The sequence below is a fragment of the Cnephaeus nilssonii genome (assembly GCF_951640355.1).
Source record: "Cnephaeus nilssonii genome assembly, chromosome: 9".
NCBI classification, from domain to species: Eukaryota; Metazoa; Chordata; class Mammalia; order Chiroptera; family Vespertilionidae; genus Cnephaeus; species Cnephaeus nilssonii.
This window is the reverse complement of record NC_137080.1, coordinates 89,033,289-89,053,699: the sequence shown is the minus strand read 5'-3', so window position 1 is coordinate 89,053,699 and position 20,411 is coordinate 89,033,289. Positions and strand designations below refer to the sequence as shown.

The following is a 20,411-nucleotide window of genomic DNA, read 5'->3' as shown; positions in this document are numbered from 1 at the left end:
CTCTTGGGGGATATCCAACTGATGGCTTAGGCCAGCTACCCACAGGGAGCGGGCCTAAGCCATCAGTCGGACATCCTTAGTGCTGCTGTGGAGGTGGGAGAGGCTCCCGCCACTGCCACTGTGCTCGCCAGCCGTGAGCCCAGCTTCTGACTAAGCGGTACTCCCCTTGTGGGAGCGCACTAACCACCCAGAGGCAGCTCCTGCATTGAGCATCTGTCCCCTGGTGGTCAGTGCGCGTCACAGTGACCAGTCATTCCGCCATTCAGTCGATTTGCATATTAGCCTTTTAGTATATAGGATCAATAACTTAACTAAGCAGACCTATGAACAGAGTGACTTTTACTCAATAAAAAAATCCTGAAGATGGAAGTTGTGATATAAATCCTGCTATAAACATGAAGAAACAAGAATTTACTGTTCTCTTTCCCAAAGTCTAAAACCTAAGATAAGCAAAATGAAGTATAACTTAGTCTGAATAGAAAAAGCACTAACTTTCAAGGCAGAAATAAATACCTCCACACCTAAGACAAAACTAAACATTAAGACAATGGTCTGAGTACAAGTAGCTCAAATACCCTAAAGCAGTGGTCGGCAAACTCATTAGTCAACAGAGCCAAATATCAACAGTACAACGATTGAAATTTCTTTTGAGAGCCAAATTTTTTAAACTTAAACTTCTTCTAACGCCAATTCTTCAAAATAGACTCGCCCAGACTGTGGTATTTTGTGGAAGAGCCACATTCAAGGGGCCAAAGAGCTGGATGTGGCTCGCGAGCCACAGTTTGCCGACCACTGCCCTAAAGAAAAACAATATTATCATTAAAAGTTAATTCCCTTTCGCCCGGTGTATAGATAAATGCTCAACATTATATATGTGCAAAATTAGTCTAAACCAGCTTCCCTGAAAGATTAACCATCACTGATGAGTTAAAACATCTTTTGTGTCCTCTTTCAAGGGGTAAAAAGCGCTATAATTTGGTAAAAGCCCTCCAAGATATGCAGCTCTAAGAATTAAACCCCTCAGCAACCAATATTAATGAACTAACTGAAAAAAAATGAGAAAAACGATATTAATCCCTAGTCTCAAGATAAGAACCTCTCTACATTTCATGAAAAGTCCCCAAAGACAAAGAACCCACAACCAGGAAAGAACAAAAAAACAAACAAGTTGTTCAATGATTTCAAAATAAGTACAACTATTGTTCCAGAACAATAATCTCAGGAACAGTTCTGAAACTTTAGACCCTTTTTTCCCTAACAATAAAGAAATCTGTTGAAAGAAATAATGATATAAATGTTTGGATAACATTTACTTAGAAAATAGCTAACTTATTTTTTAAAATCTGATGGGAAAGTAATATGCTTTCTTAGTAGTTATACTATTGATTTTACTATTCATTTAATTTAAAAGTCAGAAAAAGAGGCCGCTACTTAATCATTTCTCAAATTTAGAAGTTAGATAAAAGATTCCCAAACATTTGTATAATCTCTTGAGTTCCCACTGAATTATTCCAAAATAAATAGTTTACATTAAAGAGGAATAATTGCATATGTCCATTCCAGAACCAAGTATCCCTCAACTGGTTGAATTACTCCCTTTCATGGAAATTTCATGGTTTTATTACAATACAGGTCTGACAACTATAATGAGCAGCTGATCAATTCCAAGCTACCAGTAGCTATGTGCAATGTCCAGAGCACTTCCATATTCCTGCAGCAATGTCTGAAGCCACCCCTATAACGAACCAGATACAGGACTCTATCAGCACCTCAAATCAAAACTAGGGCAAGAAGGCCCTAACTGGTTTGGCTCAGTGGATCCCAGGTTCGATTCTGGTCAAGGTGTACCTTGGTTGCAGGCACATCCCCAGTAGGGGGTGTGCAGGAGGCAGCTAACCAATGTTTCTCTCTCATTGGTGTTTCTAACTCTCTATCACTCTCCCTTCCTCTCTGTAAAAAAATCAATAAAAATACATATTTTTTTAATAAACTAGGGCAAGAAGGGGAAAAAAAGGAGTTTATATAAGAGGATCCAACAATGAGAATTCAGAAAGTCTAAAATTAGGACCTGGCCAGGTAGCTCAGTTGGTTAGAGCATCATCCCTACATGCCAAGGTTGCAGGTTCCATATCGGGTCAGGGCACATACAAGAATCAACCAATGAATGCATAAATAAGTGGAACAACAAATAGCTCTCTCCCTCCCTCTCTCCCTCTTTTCCTCTCTCTCTAAATCAATAAAATAAAATAATATTACTTATCTTGTTACCCTCTCCCTCCCATCCTCCCACACCTTATCTAGTACCATTCTCTAGCACCTCCAAATCTCTTCCTGGATCTCTCCAAACCTGTTTGGATCTCTCCAAACCTATTTCTCGACTACCTTTCACTTCAATTCACACAGCAGATAGTCAATACATTGTTTTTATTTATTAAGAAAAAGCACCACGCCGAAACTGGTTTGGCTCGGTGGATAGAGCATCGGTCTGTGGACTGAAGGGTCCCAGGTTCGATTCCAGTCAAGGGCATGTACCTTGGTTGTGGGCACATCCCTGGTGGGGGGTGTGCAGGAGGCAGCTGGTCGATGTTTCTCTCTCATCGATGTTTCTAGCTCTCTATCCCTCTCCCTTCCTCTCTGTAAAAAATCAGTAAAATATAAAAAATAAAGATTAAAAAAAAAAAAGCATCACATAAGTGGTGAAAATGCTACATACGTGTTTAGTTATTATATTGTTATTTAGAATCTGTATGTTCATGCTGCCTAAAATAATAAGCACATAGCATGTAGTTAGCATTGATTTGTTGGAGAAAGGAAAAAAAGTTTTGAGGAAAATATCTATTTCTTACACTCTAGGGAATAGCTGGAGAAATCTGTCCAAAGATGGCAAGAAATACCTATTGGGGAATCTACAATGGCTATGCAATCTCAGGAGGACTACAGGGAAAGGTATTCCATAGAGAGCAGAGCTATATGTTCTTACACCTATATGTTCCATATATACCTACACTATAGTTTCATAGCTGAGACTGTCACACGAAGCAAACAGAACTTTTGGTGAGATTAGGATGAACAGGTACTTACTGAGCATGCCTCTGTAATTGAGGTCCATATCCCGGCTCTCTGATCGAACTTTAATAGCATCTAAAATGGCATCAGGAGACAGCAGTCCCGAAGGCCTCACAACATTGAGCAGTTCGGTAAGGCTCATCAGAGGCAAACGCACAGCCTGCATGATTTCTGCATGATTCTCCTTTAAATTGTGCTTACACCAGTTGAACAAGGCTAGGAAAATATCTTTTTCAGGAGCTGCAAATGAATCTCTTAATACGATGTTTAAAAGTGCTGTCTGAAAAGGATAACAAGAACAAATTCCAATTATTATGGAGCTCAACCATGTGCAGTATTCAACAGAACTGCAAGTATCATTATATGTAAACAATTAATTCTCTTTGACCATCTTCTCTCCATATTCTGTGCCATGTACTCTCTTGCACATGGCTGTGTGACTAGCTGTAGTCATCTTGTACCACTACTTCAAACATCCAGTCTTTCCTACACATCTGCATCCATCTTTTAATAAAACAAGAAGAAAAACAGCAACATGAGGTACTGTCTTTCCATACATGTTCTTCAGGGGAGTTTACCTTTATGGGTCAGTAAGATACATATAGCATTTAAAATTCACAGTATTACTGCGCTATCATTATTTTTGATTCTCAGATTTTCAGACTGACCCCCAGCAACACTGGTGCAGCCCTCAAAGAACTTGTCTCTAAAAATAAAGTAGGATAATAAAAATCATAGTTTAAACTCAAAACAAGATGTGTAGCTTTTCAAATAAGTGTTCTCATTCAAAATACTCAGGTCCTAGGAGAAACACTGAGAGGGAAAAGAGAGACAACCACCAAGGTTCAGAGAAAGATTTGAGCAAAAATTTTACTCTATTACTCAGTGTAAAGCGCCATTAACAGTGAATTTTGAGCCAGGAAAAAACAAAAACAAAACTGACTTAGAGACATACAGCAACACATCTCCCTTATGAATTTTCCCTCTCATAATATGGAATTATTCTCTTTATCAAAGAAATACAAATTCAAAAAGCAGTATGCAAGACCACATTGAAAACAACCACCTAGCATCACAGTCTCTTCTGCACTTGGAATTTGCCAAAAGAACCTTAAAAGAAAACAGAAGCAATCTGTCCTTCTCTTATATGATCTAGAGTCTCATGAGCCACAGGCAGTTGGCTGGACAACCTCTTCCACACCTTTGACTTTTATTTTTTCTAAGTCCATTGCTGCATTTCTACTGTACAGATATAAATAAGACCATGCATGCCTGCAAGTTACTTGCAGACAGTGACACACCTTTGAAAGAGAGAGGAAGCCTTCACTCGAGAGCACCTCCTGAGCATTTCTGTCCATAAACATGCAGCACATGCAAGTTAACTTGGGCAGTGAGTAGAGACTGGCAACGTCAAAAGTCATACAGACATTCTGAATGTTGAGTATGGTGCAGAGATACTCAGAGGTAGAATCCTCCAGCTCTGGAAATCCATACTTATGAGCCAGGCTCAGAAAGTCCAGCAGCACCTCCTCCTTCTCATCCGTCAGTGTCGCCCGCCCAGTGTAGATGTACTTGAGTAGCATCGTGAACGCTTCTGCAGTGGTGTCCTGGAGGGGGATTTCTGCTTCTGGCTGAGATTCTCGCATTCCACCATACAGCAATGCTCTGCACATCAGAGAAAAAATGCACGAGAAAAACCTCAAGTAAGATTTGCTACAAAATCATGAAATCACGGGTATCAACATTATACAAACATAAATTTGTTTAATGACATCAAGATTCAGGTAAAGAAATGCATATTTATCATTTGAAGTTCTCAAAGAAACTAAGAGAAATACCTTTAACCTTTTGCACTCGGATGTTGAGTGTGACTCGACACGGTTAGCATCGGTAGCAGCTCTTTTTATACACTTTGAATGTATCAATAATTTGAAATATAAAAAATCCAAATAAATAAGTTTGTATGAAAAGAAACTCCAGTTTTTTATTCTACTGCTGCGCTTTGTAAAATCTGGGGTATTTAAAAAATTAAATCCCGAGTAGAATAAAGGAATCGAGAAAAAAGCAAGCGAGTGCAAAGGGTTAAAACTATTTTGAATTAATTCTATAAACAAATGAAATAATGAAATATCCTGAAAGCTCAAGATATGTAATAGACATTCATTAAAAATAGACAGATAAAAATGCTCTTTTTTGCCGAAACCGGTTTGGCTCAGTGGATAGAGCGTCAGTCTGCGGACTGAAAGGTCCCAGGTTCGATTCCGGTCAGGGGCATGTACCTTGGTTGCGGGCACATCCTCAGTAGGGGGTGTGCAGGAGGCAGCTGATCGATGTTTCTCTCCCATCGATATTTCTGACTCTCTCTCTCTCTCCCTTCCTCTCTGTACAAAATCAATAAAATATTTTTTTAAAAATGCTCTTTTTGCCCTGGCTGGTTTGGCTCTGTGGTTAGAGCGTCAACCTGCAGACTGAAGGTTCCCAGGTTTGATTCCGGTCAAGGGCACATACCTGGATTGCAGGTTCAATTCCTGGTCCTAGTCGGGCCCATGCAGGAGGCAACCAAGCAATGTGTCTCTCTCACATCGATTTCTCTCTCTCTCTCTCTCTCTCTCTCTCTCTCTCTCCCCCCCCCCCCCCCCCCTCTCTCTCTCTTTCCCCCTCCTCACTCCCTCCCTTCCATTCTCTCTAAAAATAAATGGGAAAAATATCCTTGGTGAGGATTAAAAAAAAAAGTTAAACTCCTAAGATTTGGAAACAGCCCAGGTGCCCATCAGTAGATGAATGGGTAAAAAGGCTGTGGGACATTTACACAATGGAATATTTTACAGCTGTAAAAAAGAGGGATCTCTTACCCTTTGGGACAGCATGGATGGACCTAGAAAATATTATGCTAAGTGAAATGAACTGAGAAAGACAAATATTACATGATCTCACTTACTTGTTGAATCTAATAAACAAAATGAATTGACCAACAAAATAAGACTTGAAGCATGGAGGTAAGAAACAGACTGACATACCTTGATGTAGGGGTGGAGGCACAAGGAGAGATAAACCAAAGAACTTATATACTTACTAGTAGCCCTGCGCACGAATCCGTGCGCCAGTAGCTCTCTGTGGGGCCTGGCCGCTCTGCGCCCGCTGCCCAGAGGCTCTCCGCGGCCCAGAGGCCCATCTGCGGCCAGGCGCGAAATGCTTGCCTCGTCGCCATGGCGACAAAGCAAGCATTCCGCCAGGCTGCTCACGCTGTCCACTCTCAGCGGCCACCCCCCTCCTCGGGACTAGTGGACTCTGGCGGGGCTGAAAGGACTGGGCACTGCCATCTTGTGGCTATGGGCCACCGCCATCTTTTGGACAGAGTGACAGTTAATTTGCATCTTACCCTTTTATTAGATAGTACTAGAAGCCCGGTGCACGAAATTCGTGCACGGCGCGGGGTTGTCCCTCAGCCCAGCCTGTACCCTCTCCAATCTGGGATTCCTGGAGGGATGTCCGACTGCCCGTTTAGGCCCGATCCTGGTGGGATCGGGCCTAAACGGGCAGTCGGACATCCCTCTCACAATCCAAGACTGCTGGCTCCCAACTGCTTGCCTGCCTGCCTTCCTGATTGCCCCTAACCGCTTCTGCCTGCCAGCCTGATCACCCCCTAACCACTCCGCTGCCAGCCTGGTTGATGCTTAACTGCTCCCCTGCCAGCCTGTTTGCCCCCAACTTCCCTCCTCTGCCAGCCTGGTCACCCCTAACTGCCCTCTCCTGCAGGGTTGATCACCTCCAACTGCCCTCCCTTGCAAGCCTGGTCCCTCACAACTGCCCTCCCTTGCAGGCCGGGTGCCTCCCAACTGCCCTCTCCTGCTGGCCATCTTGCAGTGGCCATCTTGTATCCACATGGGGGCAGGATCTTTGACCACATGGGGGCAGCTATATTGTGTGTTGCAGTGATTAGCAATCTGTATATTACTCTTTTATTAGATAGGATAGAGGCCTGGTGCACGGGTGGGGGCCAGCTGGTTTGCCCTGAAGGGTGTCACAGATAAGGGTGGGGGTTCCCTTGGGGTGTGGGGCGGCCTGAGCGAGGGGCCTGTGGTGGTTTGCAGGCCGGCTACACCCCCTGGCAACCCAAGGGGAGGCCTGGTATCTGGAATTTATTTTCCTTCTACAATTGAAACTTTGTAGCCTGGGGCGGAGCCAAGCCTGCTGCTCCCTCCGGGGTGGCAGCCATTTATGTGGCAGTTAATTCACCTTCTACAATTGAAACTTTGTAGCCTTAAGCAGGTGAGCCCAGCCAGGGTGTGCGGAAAGCTTTGCTTCCCCTGTTGCCGCCGGCAACCCTGGCTTGCTCTCTCAAGCTCCATTCTGCCGCCATTTGTTTGAATTTGTTTACCTTCTGTAATTGAAACTTTGTAGCTTGAGTGGAGGCTTAGGCCCGCAACGGCTATGGAAAGCTTGGCTTCCTCTGTTACCTAGGAAACCTTGCTCTCTGTGGCTGTAGCCATCTTGGATTGGGGTTAATTTGCATACTCGCCCTGATTGGCTGGTGGGCGTGGCTTGGCTGGTGGGTGTGGCTTATGTAGCGGAGTGATGGTTAATTTGCATATTGCCATTTTATTAGAGAGGATATGCATAGCCCATGGACACGGGCAATAGGGTGGTGAAGACCTTGGTGGGGGGGAGGTTAGGGGCTGGCTGGAGGGGTAAAAATGGGACACATCTGTAATACTGTCAACAATTATCTAGTACTTTTTTAAAATCTCCCTAATAAAAAAGTTGAAGAAAACAAAAAAGTAAAACTCTATAGAAAAGATATAATCAGTTAAAAACAACTAAACACAACCAGGTGCCATTCTTCCCTGTGAGACTGACAAATTAAAAAACCTGTTAATATCCAGTGCTGCAAAAGCAATGGAAAAACAAGTTCTTTCGTGCACTGCTTTGAGTATAAATAGGCACCCCTTTTGGGAAAGTAATTTAAATCTAAAAGATGTATACCCTCAACTCAGTAATCTCACTTTTAGGATGCAGCTCTAGAGATATAATACAGCATGACTAAAGAGGAACTTATAAGAATAGATACTGAAACAACGGAGATACTGAAAAAAACCTTAAAATGTCCACCAACAGGAATGTGACTAAAAAAATTGTGATATATACATTCTATGCAGCCATTAGAAAGACCAAGGGAGGGCAATATATACTGTTTGTAAAGATGTCCAGGAGATAGCAGTTACGTTGCAGATCCGATCCATGTGTTGAGTAAAAAAGTGTACAGCACATACTTGTATTTGTATGTACATAGGTGTATATATATAGATAGATACCAGAGGCCTGGTGCACGAAATCATGCACTTTGGGGGGTCCCCCTCAGCCCGGCCTGTGCCCTCTCGTGGTCCAGGTGCCCTTGGGGGATGTTGAGCGTCTGCCCCTGGTGGTCATTGCACATCATAGCGACCGGTTGTTTTGCCGTTTGTTCGATTTGCATATTAGCCTTTTATTATATAGGACACCTATTTATATTGAGAAAAATCAGGGAAAATTCATATTAAACTGTTAACAGTGGTTGTCTCTGGGGAATGGGATTAGATGGCTTGGAGGAAAGGGCTTTCATTGTTACTTTATAAATTAAAAATGAAATTGAAGTTGGTAATGGAATTATGGATTTGATTTTTTTTTGTCTTTCAGTATTTGTCAGATTTTTTAAAATCCCCATATTATTGCTTATCTGCTCATCTAAGAAATGAAAATTAGAAAATTCAGTCATGTGATGAATTTTAATTTCTACCTCTATTACTCTAGAGAAATAATAAGAACCAATTAAACTTTCACTCTATCAGAAAAGAAAGGGCAGCCGGACGATGACAAAGGAGGAACGCAGAAAAGGAAGAGTAAAGAGTGAAACAGGAAACATGTAAAAGTGAGAGCAAGAGAATAAGGGGGCAAAAAGAGATTCCCCCTGCTCCTAATATTCTCAGAGCAGGACTAGCATTTCAAGGGTTCTCTCCACACCTGCCAGGAACTCTTCTCACCCTCCCCCAGGATCCAGCATTCTTGCTTGGGTCACGAAAATGGCTAAAACCATCCAGCAAAAAAGTCATGAATATTCTGAGCAAACCTCTTCATTGGGTTATACTCTGCCTAAAAACACCCTTGAATGCTTTCATTAATCCAGAGTACATTTAACCACAACTTTAAAATTGCGAGATTAAAAACGCCTTCCTCGGAAGATCTCACCAAGACTTATATCAGCGTGACTCATGATATTCACATGGATTCTCAATGCTCTAAAAGTGGCTTTGGCCCGGCTGGTGTGGCTCAGTGATTGAGTGTCCACCTATGAACCAGGAGATCATGGTTCGATTCCAAGTCAGGGCACATGCCCGGGTTGCAGGCTCGATCCCCAGTGTGGGGCGTGCAGGAGGCAGCCTATCGGTGATTCTCTCTCATCATTGATGTTTCTATCTCCCTCTCTCTCTCCCTTCCTCTATGAAATAAATAAAAATATAAAAATAAATAAATAAATAAATAAATAAATAAAAGTGGCTTTGAAGGCGGGGCGGGGGGGGGCGTTAGGGGAGGCTGGGGGAAGGTCAATTGGGGGGAAAAAAGGTGACATATGTATTACTATTTGTAATACTTTATTTTTTTTAATAAATCTTTATTGTTCAGATTATTACAATTGTTTCTCCTTTTTTCCCCCCATATCTCCCCATCACCCGGTTCCCTCCCCCCCCCCCGTTGTCCTTATCCATAGGTGTATGATTTTTGTCCAGTCTCTTCCCATACCCCCCACACAGACACCCCTTTCCCCCTGAGAATTATCAATCCACTCCCATTCTATGCCTCTGATTCTATTACGTTCACCAGTTTATTCTGTTCCTTAGATTTTGAATTCACTTGATTTTTAGAATCACTTGTTGATAGATATGTATTTGTTGTTCATAATTTTTATCTTTACTTTTTTCTTCTTTTTCCTCTTTTTAAAGAATACCTTTCAGCATTTCATATAATACTGGTTTGGTGGTGATGAACTCCTTTAGCTTTTTCTTATCTGTGAAGCTCTTTATCTGACCTTCAATTCTGAATGATAACTTTGCTGGGTAGAGTAGTCTTGGTTGTAGGTTCTTGCTATTCATCACTTTGAATATTTCTTGCCATTCCCGTCTGGCCTGCATAGTTTCTGTTGAGAAATCAGCTGACAGTCGTATGGGTGCTCCCTTGTAGGTAACTAACTGTTTTTCTCTTGTTGCTTGTAAGATTCTCTCTTTGTCTTTTGCCCTTGGCATTTTAATTATGATGTGTCTTGGTGTGGTCCTCTTTGGATTCCTCTTGTGTGGGGTTCTGTGCGCTTCCTGAACTTGTAAGTCTATTTCTTTCACCTGGTGGGGGAAGTTTTCTGTCATTATTTCTTCAAATAGGTTTTCAGTATCTTGCTCTCTCTCTTCTGGCACCCCAAAAATTCGGATATTGGTATGCTTAAAGCCATCCCGGAGGCTCCTTATGTTATCCTCACACTTTTGGATTCTTCTTTCTTTCCGCCTCTCTGGTTGGGTGTTTTTTTCTTCCTCATATTCCAGATCTTTGGTTTGACTCTTCGGGTGCGGTGGTCTACTCTGTATATTCTTTATTTCAGACAGTGTATGCATAATTTCTGACTGGTCCTTTTCCATTTTTTTGGTATTGTCATTTAGGTCCTTGAAGGTCTCTTCAAGTTTCTCAGCGGTTTTTAGAAGATTCTTGAGTAACCTTATAAATATGGTTCTGAACACTGTCGTCCATTAGTTTGCTTTCATCTATCTCTCCTACTTGTGACATACTTCGCTGTCTCCACATTTTGCTGCCTCCCTGTGTTGATGGAGTGGCTTTGTGTGGTCAGTGACCTATAGGGGCCGGTAGCTCAGCTTCCCCAATCACCCTAGGTGGTCGCTCTTGGTACTCCCCTTTATGGGCTGAGTGGAAAGTCTTGGTGTAGTTAAAAGCCCTGATTGCTGTTGGTATACTGGGAGGAATTGACCTCCAGTCCAATTGGTTGTGAGGGCCTGCTGTGTCTATAACGGAAGAATTGCTGTGCTGGAGACACAGTAGGGCTTTGGTGCTCATTGAGTCTGCCTCTTGAATGTGTCCCTTATAAGAGTGGTTGAAATCTGGTGTCATCCACACCGACAGAAAACTCACTCTCACTCTCCAACCGATGGCCGAGAGTCCCGTAGGCGTCTGGGTCCCCCGCGTGTCCCCAGAAACTGGAGTTCAGAGTGATTGGGATTGTTGGTATCACTGGCGGGAATTGATCTCCAAGCCAGTTGGCTGTGAGGATCAGCAGTGTCTCCGCTGGGAGAGCTTCTGTGCTCTGCTTGGATGGGGCGGAGTCTCAGGGTGGCGCAGACAAGCTTTGGTTTCCCGTCTGCTCCAGGGCGGTCTCTCCGTGCCCAAATTAATGGCTGCGCGCCTGAGAGAAGGCAGCTTTCGAGCCTCTCCCGCTGCCTAACAGACCAGTTTCTCCCCAGCTGGGGCTGGATTTCAGTGCAGACCGGAGGTTTTGTTTTTCTCCCGAATGAGAAATCCAGTCACTGGGAGGGCTGTGCTCAGCTTGGATGGGGCGGAGTCTCAGGGTGGCGCAGACAAACTTGGTTTCCATCCGCGCAGCCCTAAGAGGGCAGGTTTCTCCGTGCCCTAATCAGTGGCTGCGCGCCTCTGAGAGAAGGCAGCTTTCGAGCCTTGTCCGCTGCCAAACAGACCAGTTTCTCCCTGACCGCAGCTGGATTTCAGTGCAGTCAGGAGGTTTTGTTTTTCTCCCAAACGAGAAAGCTAGCCACGCGTCTGCTGCCCTCCCTCTCCGCGCGCTGCGAGCAAGCCTGCTGCGTATTCAGCCGCCCGCCCTTTCCGTGCTCACGGATCTCCGCACCTCCACAGCTCCTGAGGCTCAGCGTCCCCCTCTCTTTTTTTTCTCTAGTTGTAGGTTTTCCACTCTGCCACCTTTCCGGTGGTTCTGGACAGTGTGCGCTCTGTTTTCCAGTTGTCGTTTCAAAATTGTTGTGGTAGGCAACAGTTAGGTGTTTACCTTATGCCGCCATCTTGGTTTCTCTCCTTGTAATACTTTAAACAATTTAAAAAAAGAGAGAAAAAATGTAAAACAAAAACAAACAAAAAAAGTGGCTTTGATGAAGCTCCTTGGAATCCTAAATATGAACTCCAACTTGTGGAACTCAAGTTCCCTCCTGTACAGTCAGTTTGTCCTTATTTGGGAACTGATAGGTTCTATGACACTTAGTAAAGCCTCTCCTGACTACTGACAGTTGACCTACCTTGCACAGAAAGGGTGTCTGCAATGAGAATTTAAGGCATCATTGGTAATGACTCTGAGGTTAGTCTTGTGAGCCACCAGATATTAAGGTTCAATATCCATAGACATTAAGAACAAGGTCAACAAGTAAGGAGAGTATATTCCATTAATTCAATATGATCTTTAATTTTTTAAAGTATTTTAGTTTCTTTCAAGAATATACTGATTACCTAAAATATACCCACATATACTTGTCTCAAATTATTTTTGAAAAAGGATAAGGTATAAACTATTAACAAATATTAAACATAAAGCTGAAAAATTCTGACTTAATAAAGAATGAATTTTTCAGCCCGGCCATGAGGCTCAGAGGTTTAAAGTCAACCCATAAACCAAGAGTTCAGAGTTCAATTCCGGTCAGGGCACATGCCCGGACTGCGGGCTCAATCCCCAGCAGGGGGTGTGCAGGAGACAGCTGATCACTGATTCTCTCTCATCAGTGATGTTGCTATCCCTCTTTCCCTCTCCTTTCCTCTCTCTGAAATCAATAAAAACATACTTAAGAAACAAAAGAATGGACTTTTCAAAAAACACTAATAGTGAGTGAACCAAAAGTTAAGAAATGGGAAAGAAACACAAAAAGTGTGCAGAGGACAGAGACTGGTAACAAATAATGACTAGAGCAAGGCCATTAGCAAGAGGAATCGGAGAATGTTAGCGAGAACTCTTAATAGTAGACTCCTCTGTTTTCTAGGCTCCTCACTTCATCTACAGTGACACTTTATATGTAAGATGGAATGCTCTACAAATTGTTATCAGATCTATAAAATTCTCATCCAGTAGTAAATATTTATAAGAGACACACTTTCCTGTGTGACTCTAGGTGTTGCTGTTTCGTTGTCTTAGTTATTTCTGATTATAAAACTTAGACTACAGTTTTCACTAGAGGGTAACTGAATTTTTTTCTTAGCCATCAGCATCTCAATTTTAGATATCAAGTTTCCCATGCAAATAAATGACTTTAAGGATATAGACCAATGGATTTATCAAAGATACATTATCATTCAATGATGACCCCCTTTTAACTAACATTAGATATAACTCAGAGTAATTAGAGCTCACTTTAACATTTATCACCCTGGAAATTAAGAGTTTGAGTAATAAACAATAGCTTCATATTAAGTAAAATTTTTGCATTAATTAAATGCATAAATATTTTGTCTAGTTTTAGTTCTAGTATAACTATGAAACAATCTCAGTAAATAGCTGTTTTATTTAGCCCTAGTCGATTTGGCTCAGTGGATGGAGTGTCGGCCCATGGACTGAAGGGTCAAGGATTAAATTCTGGTAAAGGGCATACCTTGGTTACAGGTTCGATCCCTGGCCCTGGTCAGGGCGTGTGCGAGAGGCAATCAATCAATATGTCTCTCTCACATTGCTGTTTCTCAATCTCTGTCTCTTCCCCTCCCTCCCACTCTCTCTAAAAATCAATGGAAAAATATGCTAGGGTAAGGATTAACAACAAAAAAAAACTTGTTTCTAATTTGGGGTTATCAAATGCTTGTCTTAGAGAGAGATCTGTTGAGTTACCTACAGGTCCTGGACCTCAGTAACCTGAAACTAAGAGGTATTCAAGTTCATTAGAAAGTCCAGAGGATCGTCTGTCTGTATAACAAGAAGCCTATCTACCAATATATCTATTTAACTTCCATTAGTAATCAATGGTGAGAAGAAGGTGAAGGCAACAAAGACTCAGCCTAAAAAATATTCTTGAGATCCTGAAAATTGGTGGATTGGGTACAATATAGCCTGGGGAGCCTTCTAACCCTACAGTTCTAAAATGGTTTCTGAAGAAAACGGTGATTTTCAAAAAATAACAAAAAGTCTATAAAGATGAAATTCTTACACATGTTGAATGGAAGGATTGCTAGTATTTATTGTTATGCTATGTTACATAGTCCGTGTTGATGAAAATACCTGGGCGGCTGCAGTGACTGGCAGTGGCTGCAGCAGAGGGGTGATGGGGCGGGCGCCTTCCCCTGATCAGCCCGGTCGCCTCAAGCAAAGGGAAGCCAGACTGCGGCTTAGGTCCGCTCCCAATGGGGAGTGGGCTTAAGCCATCCATAGGACATCCCCTGATGGCTCCCAGTATGTGACAGGGGGCAGGCTGGGCTGAGGGACCCCTCCCCAGTGCACGAATTTCGTGCACCAGGCCTCTAGTATTTTTATAGAGTAAAAAATACCAATGTTTCTATAGTTAATTTGAATCTTCACAAAGTATTACAGACTTACCGAAAATATTGGCACCTCGCTGCTAAAATTACCCGGTGAGCAGGAAAACGTTTCTTTTCCACAACAAATGTGACGTCACCATATTCTTCCCCAATCAACAAGGCACCAATATGTTCAGATAAAATGTGCACATGATCAATTTCCCCCACTGCAGTAAAGGGGCGAAGTGGGTGGCTGTTACTCATTTTGTAGAATAGATAATAGTCGCTGATCTAGGATAAAAAAGGGATGAAAGTTAGTGGGGGGAAGAGGGAGGAGAATACACGTAAAAAAAAATCACATACCATAAACATAGCTAAATAAAAATTTAAACTACGTATTTTAAAACACTCACATGAGAGAGGTTTCATCATTATTGGTATCTTCATTAACCCATTTACTGTGGGAAGCAATTCTGCCTGCTTCCATTAACACACTACCTTCAATGCGTTTTCACACTAAGAAAGCAAAAATAAATGCCAGGGTCGCGTTTTCACACTAAGAAAGCAAAAATAAATGCCAGGGTCCTCAAATACTAGCAGCACATAGAAACATCACAATCTAGAACTCTATGCCAAATACAGTTCCCTTACTTCTCAGAACCGCAGGAAGAAGAAAATCAACCACCAGAAGAACTCCTCTTTTAGCACAGACAGGTGGGTATAACTAAATAACCTCAGCAGAAAATGCATTCAGGCATAGATCTAGACCTAAATCACAAGAAGAATAAACTAAATCATCATATTTCAAATATTTTCAGAGGTTTGGGTCTAAAACCATTTAAATATTTTCTAAAAATTACCAATCTTCCTTACTCACAAAAATAACTTGACATTTATTAAAGCATCCTAATCCCCCTCAAAAATGGAATATTTTTCTCAAGACTAACTTCTAGCCCAAACTTACAGCTCTAATGATCACATCACCTAGGTCTACCAGGACATCATTATATTCAATCTCATTCACAGGCACGTCCTTGCTTTTGTATGTCATGCCTTTCAACATGTTAACTGAAAATCAAAAAGCCAAAACTTAATGAACATCTTCACGTTAGAAAAGGAAGTTACGTGCTTCAAAAGTTAAAAATGTTTATATTCTTAAATCTCTAATGTATTTGCAGGTACTGCTTTTTCAGTTACAAGTAACCCAGGAAGTGGATGAGAGCCTTCACTAGCATCCAGGGGCCGAGGTGGAGATGTGGTCGATAGCTCAGAGAGCCAACTACCCTCTGCTGCACCAGAGACTAGGGGAATTAAGCCAGATTGTTCTCTCCACTAGCCCTCCACACGTTCTAGAACTCTCCACTTGGACCAGGAAGGGTTGAGGGTTAAGCCACTCCTAATCTTTAAACTTTCACATCCAAACCCATTATTAGCAAATTGTATGAAAAATGGTCTTTATGCCCTAACCGGTTTGGCTCAGTGGATAGAGCGTCAGCCTGCGGACTGAAGGGTCCCAGGTTCGATTCCGGTCAATCAAGGGCATGTACCTTGGTTGCGGGCACATACCCAGTAGGGGATGTGCAGGAGGCAGCTGATCGATGTTTCTCTCTCATCGATGTTTCTAACTCTCTATCCCTCTCCCTTCCTCTCTGTAAAAAAAATCAATAAAATATATTTTTTTAAAAAAGAAAAGAAAAATGGTCTTTATCCCCAGAGACTGCAGTGGGAGAATCTCCTGATCCAGGTTCTCCAGTTACCTGCTACTCCATGACCATCCCCAACAGAGGGAGGAACAGCAAGGACTGTGATGTAGGGGAACATGGAGGATGTGAGTTAGGCAAACAGACACCCACCCCACGTAAGTAAACAAATATGGTCCCCCATATTAGGAACATCAGAGGGTTAGCAGCATACACCTCAAAGCCAAGGCAAATCTCTTTCCCTCAATTGCAACCTCCATTGGAAAGCCCTAAAAACAGAATCATCTCCAGTCACCTGTGCATGAAAGACCAAATTCAGATTAAGAGGATCAACTTAAGGAGTGTCAGCAAATCATGTGTGACTCAATCATCAAATGTGCAATACAACAGTCTACCACAGGAATTGGCAAACTTTCTGCAGAGTCAGAGATTAAGTATTTTGGGGCTCTGCAAGCTATACAGTCTCTGTCACAATACTATTCAACTAAAAGCAGCCACTGACAGTAAGTAAATAAATGAGGATGGCTATGTTCCAATAACTATTTACAGGAGAAGGCTGGATTTAACCTTCAGGCCATAGTTTGCCAATCCCTGCTCTAACATATGATCAAGGACTGACTGTAAACTAGACAAAGGTTCAAACTGTTTTAGTTTTGGTTTTGGTTTCTGGCTAGATTATATAACCAATGTTCAAAATAACATGGTCATTTCCTATATCAGCCATAAAATTCTGAAAGTGACTCGTACCTGATTTTAAAATCCCATTCCTTGTCAACACGAACTCTCACATCACTATCTAATAAAGGGTATCCAAAAAAAAAAAAAAAACCAAAACTGTATACACACACTTTGAATAATTATAAAGGCAGTGTTTATTAAAATACATTTCATTTTCAAAACTGAGCCATCAGCTGTTCAAGTGTATATACATTTTTTTAGTACTCCCTGTATTTCCCTCAATGATGGTGCATGACTCTGAACAAAACTGACACTCTTCTGGCTGAAAAGATGCAATGCATATACAGACATACCTCAGTTGCAGACCACCACAATAAAGTGAGTACTGCAATAAAACAAATTATAATATTTTTGCTGGTGGAAGTTCTTACCTTTAATTTGTAAAAAATGTAACATATATGAAGCACAATAAAGAGAATTGTAATAAAATGGAATTATTACAATAATTATAGGTGTGCCTGTACCCAGTGAATATTTTCTCTATTATAACATTCTCTTACATCATGAGTAAGATTTAAATGATTAACTAAATGATTCTTGATGCACAATGATTAGTTTTTGGTTAATTAGCTCAAAAGTAAATGTATAATTCTTCAACTGATACTACATATGTAAATATTATAGTAGGTTCTCTAGATCTGAACTTCTTAGTCATACAATTTCATTTTGCTAAATTTACATTTTTATTATGCTTTTCCAACTAAAGACATAAAAGCTAATATTGCTGGGTATAGAAAACAGTCACTTAGTATGGAATAAACACAATTTTTATTGGCATACAGAAAGAATTTTAATTAGACCAAAGATTCTCAATGAGATTGCCACATATTGGATTCACATGGGGAGCTTAAAAAGAAAAGAAAAAGATGATTGAGCCCCACCCATGAGAGATTCTGACTTAATTGGTCTGTAATGTGTAATCACTTTTCTGACTTGATTCTAATGAGCAGCCTGGAAAAGAGCCACTGAGCTAGACTTTGTTGTAGATTCACAACTCTCACTCAGGTGTGCAAATCTATCTATCTACCTATACAAAGAGGTAATATGCGAACTGACCATCACACCATCACAAAGATGGCAGCACCCACCGTGGAGGTGGGGTTTCCATAACACAAGACGGCTGCGCCCACAGCAGAGGCCGAGTTCCCGAAACAAGCCTTAAGGAGCAATCAGCAGGGACCTGAGTCTGTGTGGCGCTGGGCTGGGGCAGGGAACCTGAGCCTGCGCCCCCGCCTGGCAGGGCTTGACGGGGACCTCAGGCCGCACCCCCCTGCCCTGGTGCCGGGCCGGGAGACCTGAGGCCACACCCCACGCCCAGTGGGGCTTGACAGGGGAACTCAGGCTACATCCCCCACCCAGCAGGGCTTGATAGGGGACCTCAAGATGCGCCCCCGTCCCGGTGCTAGGCCGGGGGGCCTCAGGCTGCTCCTCTCACCCCAGGCCGGGGTACCTCAGGCCACGCCCCCTGCCCGGCGGGGCTTGACAGGAGACCTGAGGCTGCACCCCCACCAGGCGGGGCTTGACGTGGGACCTGAGGCTGGACCCCCTCACCCGGCCGGGCTTGACGGGGGATCTCAGACTGTGTCCCCTGCCTGACAGGGCTTGACAGGGGACCTCAAGGCATGTCCCCCACCCTCGCTCAGGCTGGGGGACCTCAGGCCACCCCCTGCCCCCCGCCCCGGTGCCAGGCCTGGGGATCTCAGGCCACATACCCCACCCCGGCGGGGCTTGACAGGGGACCTCAGGCCACGCCGCCCGCCCTGGCCTTGGGCCGAGCGACCTCAGGCCACATCCCCCACCCCGGCGCCAGGCCAGGGAACCTGAGGGTGCGCTGGGGAACCTGAGGCTGCAACCCTTGCCCAGTGTGCGCCAGGAAACCTGATGCTGCGCCCCCCAGCCCAGCGGGGCTTGATGAGGCATCTGAGGCTGTGCTCCCCGTCAAGCGCCAGGCCAGGAGACCTGAGGCTGTGCCCCGCTTAATGGGGGTGGGGCCGACCAGGTCTGGATCTCACCCAATGGGGGTGGAGCCGGCTGGGTCTGGGTCTCACACGATTTTGAGGTGGCGCAGGTGGGTGGGGACTTGACTCTGGGTCCCGCAGCGCGCCCCAGACTCTGATAGAAGGAAGATTTTCATATACATTTTACTAATTTTCTTTCATCTCTGACACTTCTATTATAGAGAAAGGGCAAGTAGCAATATTAAAATATTTCCTCTAATTAATCCCCTTTTAATGTGTATGAATTTCGCGCACCAGGCCACTAGTATACAAATAAAATACCAGCTGAAAAAGTTCATTTAGGATATGATCCCATTTTGAGTTTTATTGCAAAGAGACAAATGGTGCTAACAAGTTACTAGTGTCACAGCTTCTATGCAGAAAATACTTTTACCCAATGCTGTAGCTTATCTACAAAGTCATAGTTTGGGTCCAATGCTTGCTTTTTTTAAAAAAGCATGTTTTAGCAACCACACACCAATAAACGTAATTTTTTAAACAATCTATTTTAATTAGCTAGATAAAATTGGAAAAATTTTAACTTTACGGGAAAAACTGTTTATTGATTTGTTTCTGAAGCTTTGAAACTTATTCTGTCACTAATGACATAGGTGATCTTTTACAAATTTTCTAGCTTCCATGAGATTGTTTCCACACCTATAATGACATGGTTACATTAGGGTTTTTTTTAAGTATTATTTTTTAACTCTGCCACTACTTTTTATTATCACTGTTTTGGGCCTGTCATAAGAAATGGACTCTCATGACACAGCATATGGCTGTGCTCATGGCTATTATTTATGACAGCAAAAGAACACAGTGCAAATTAAAAAAGCACGTGGGACGAAGGCCCTCAGACATAAGGGTCCTCTCCCAATGGAGTAACATTGGATGTGCTTAATTCCCCCACAAAGCTGTGAAAGCACAAGTTAAATGTTTCTAACCAGGAAGCTTGCTAGAGACTCAATACCCAGAGTGTTTAACAGGAGGCTGTTAGTGTAGGTAGCCCTTGCCTTGGTATCCAAATTCCAGACTCCAAGAAGGAAAGCAGCATTCAACATAAACCACACTGCTTTGTACACACTGTTTAAATGAGTCACTCTTATCAATTAATGGCAGGACCCCTTCGAAAATCCAAGTTTCCAGATACCAGGCAAGGGACAACTTTGCAAGCAGGCCTTCCTTTCTAAAGATAAAAGTTCAATCCTGCTATGTTAACTTTTTTGTATACTAGTAGCTCCAGAAACAACCAGAGGATCTAACAGTGTTTGCAAAAGCACTGAAAACAAGCAGTCTAAGAACCTATCTGATACACTTATTTAATCTTAGATTTGGATAGGAGTAAGTATTCTAAGAAAATAGCCTACCCCATCTGCCCAAATGTATTCCTGGCCCCTGACTTGGCAATATGCCAGATCCAAACAGTTCT

The 20,411-nt window shown here is 42.7% G+C and overlaps 1 protein-coding gene across 3 annotated transcripts in view; it reads right to left on the bottom strand.

Annotated features, from left to right (window-relative positions):
- Positions 1–20,411, bottom strand: part of BTBD9 (BTB domain containing 9) — a 483,558-nt gene that overhangs the window by 409,285 nt on the left and 53,862 nt on the right. For all 3 annotated transcript variants that reach the window (XM_079780631.1, XM_079780629.1, XM_079780630.1), the window contains exons 2-4: positions 14,627–14,838; positions 4,368–4,731; positions 3,082–3,346 (exon numbers count right to left, since the gene is read on the bottom strand). In XM_079780631.1, the coding sequence (XP_079636757.1) occupies positions 3,082–3,346; positions 4,368–4,731; positions 14,627–14,811 (814 nt within the window). In that variant the 5' untranslated portion in view covers positions 14,812–14,838. The remainder of the gene's footprint in view (positions 1–3,081; positions 3,347–4,367; positions 4,732–14,626; positions 14,839–20,411) is intronic.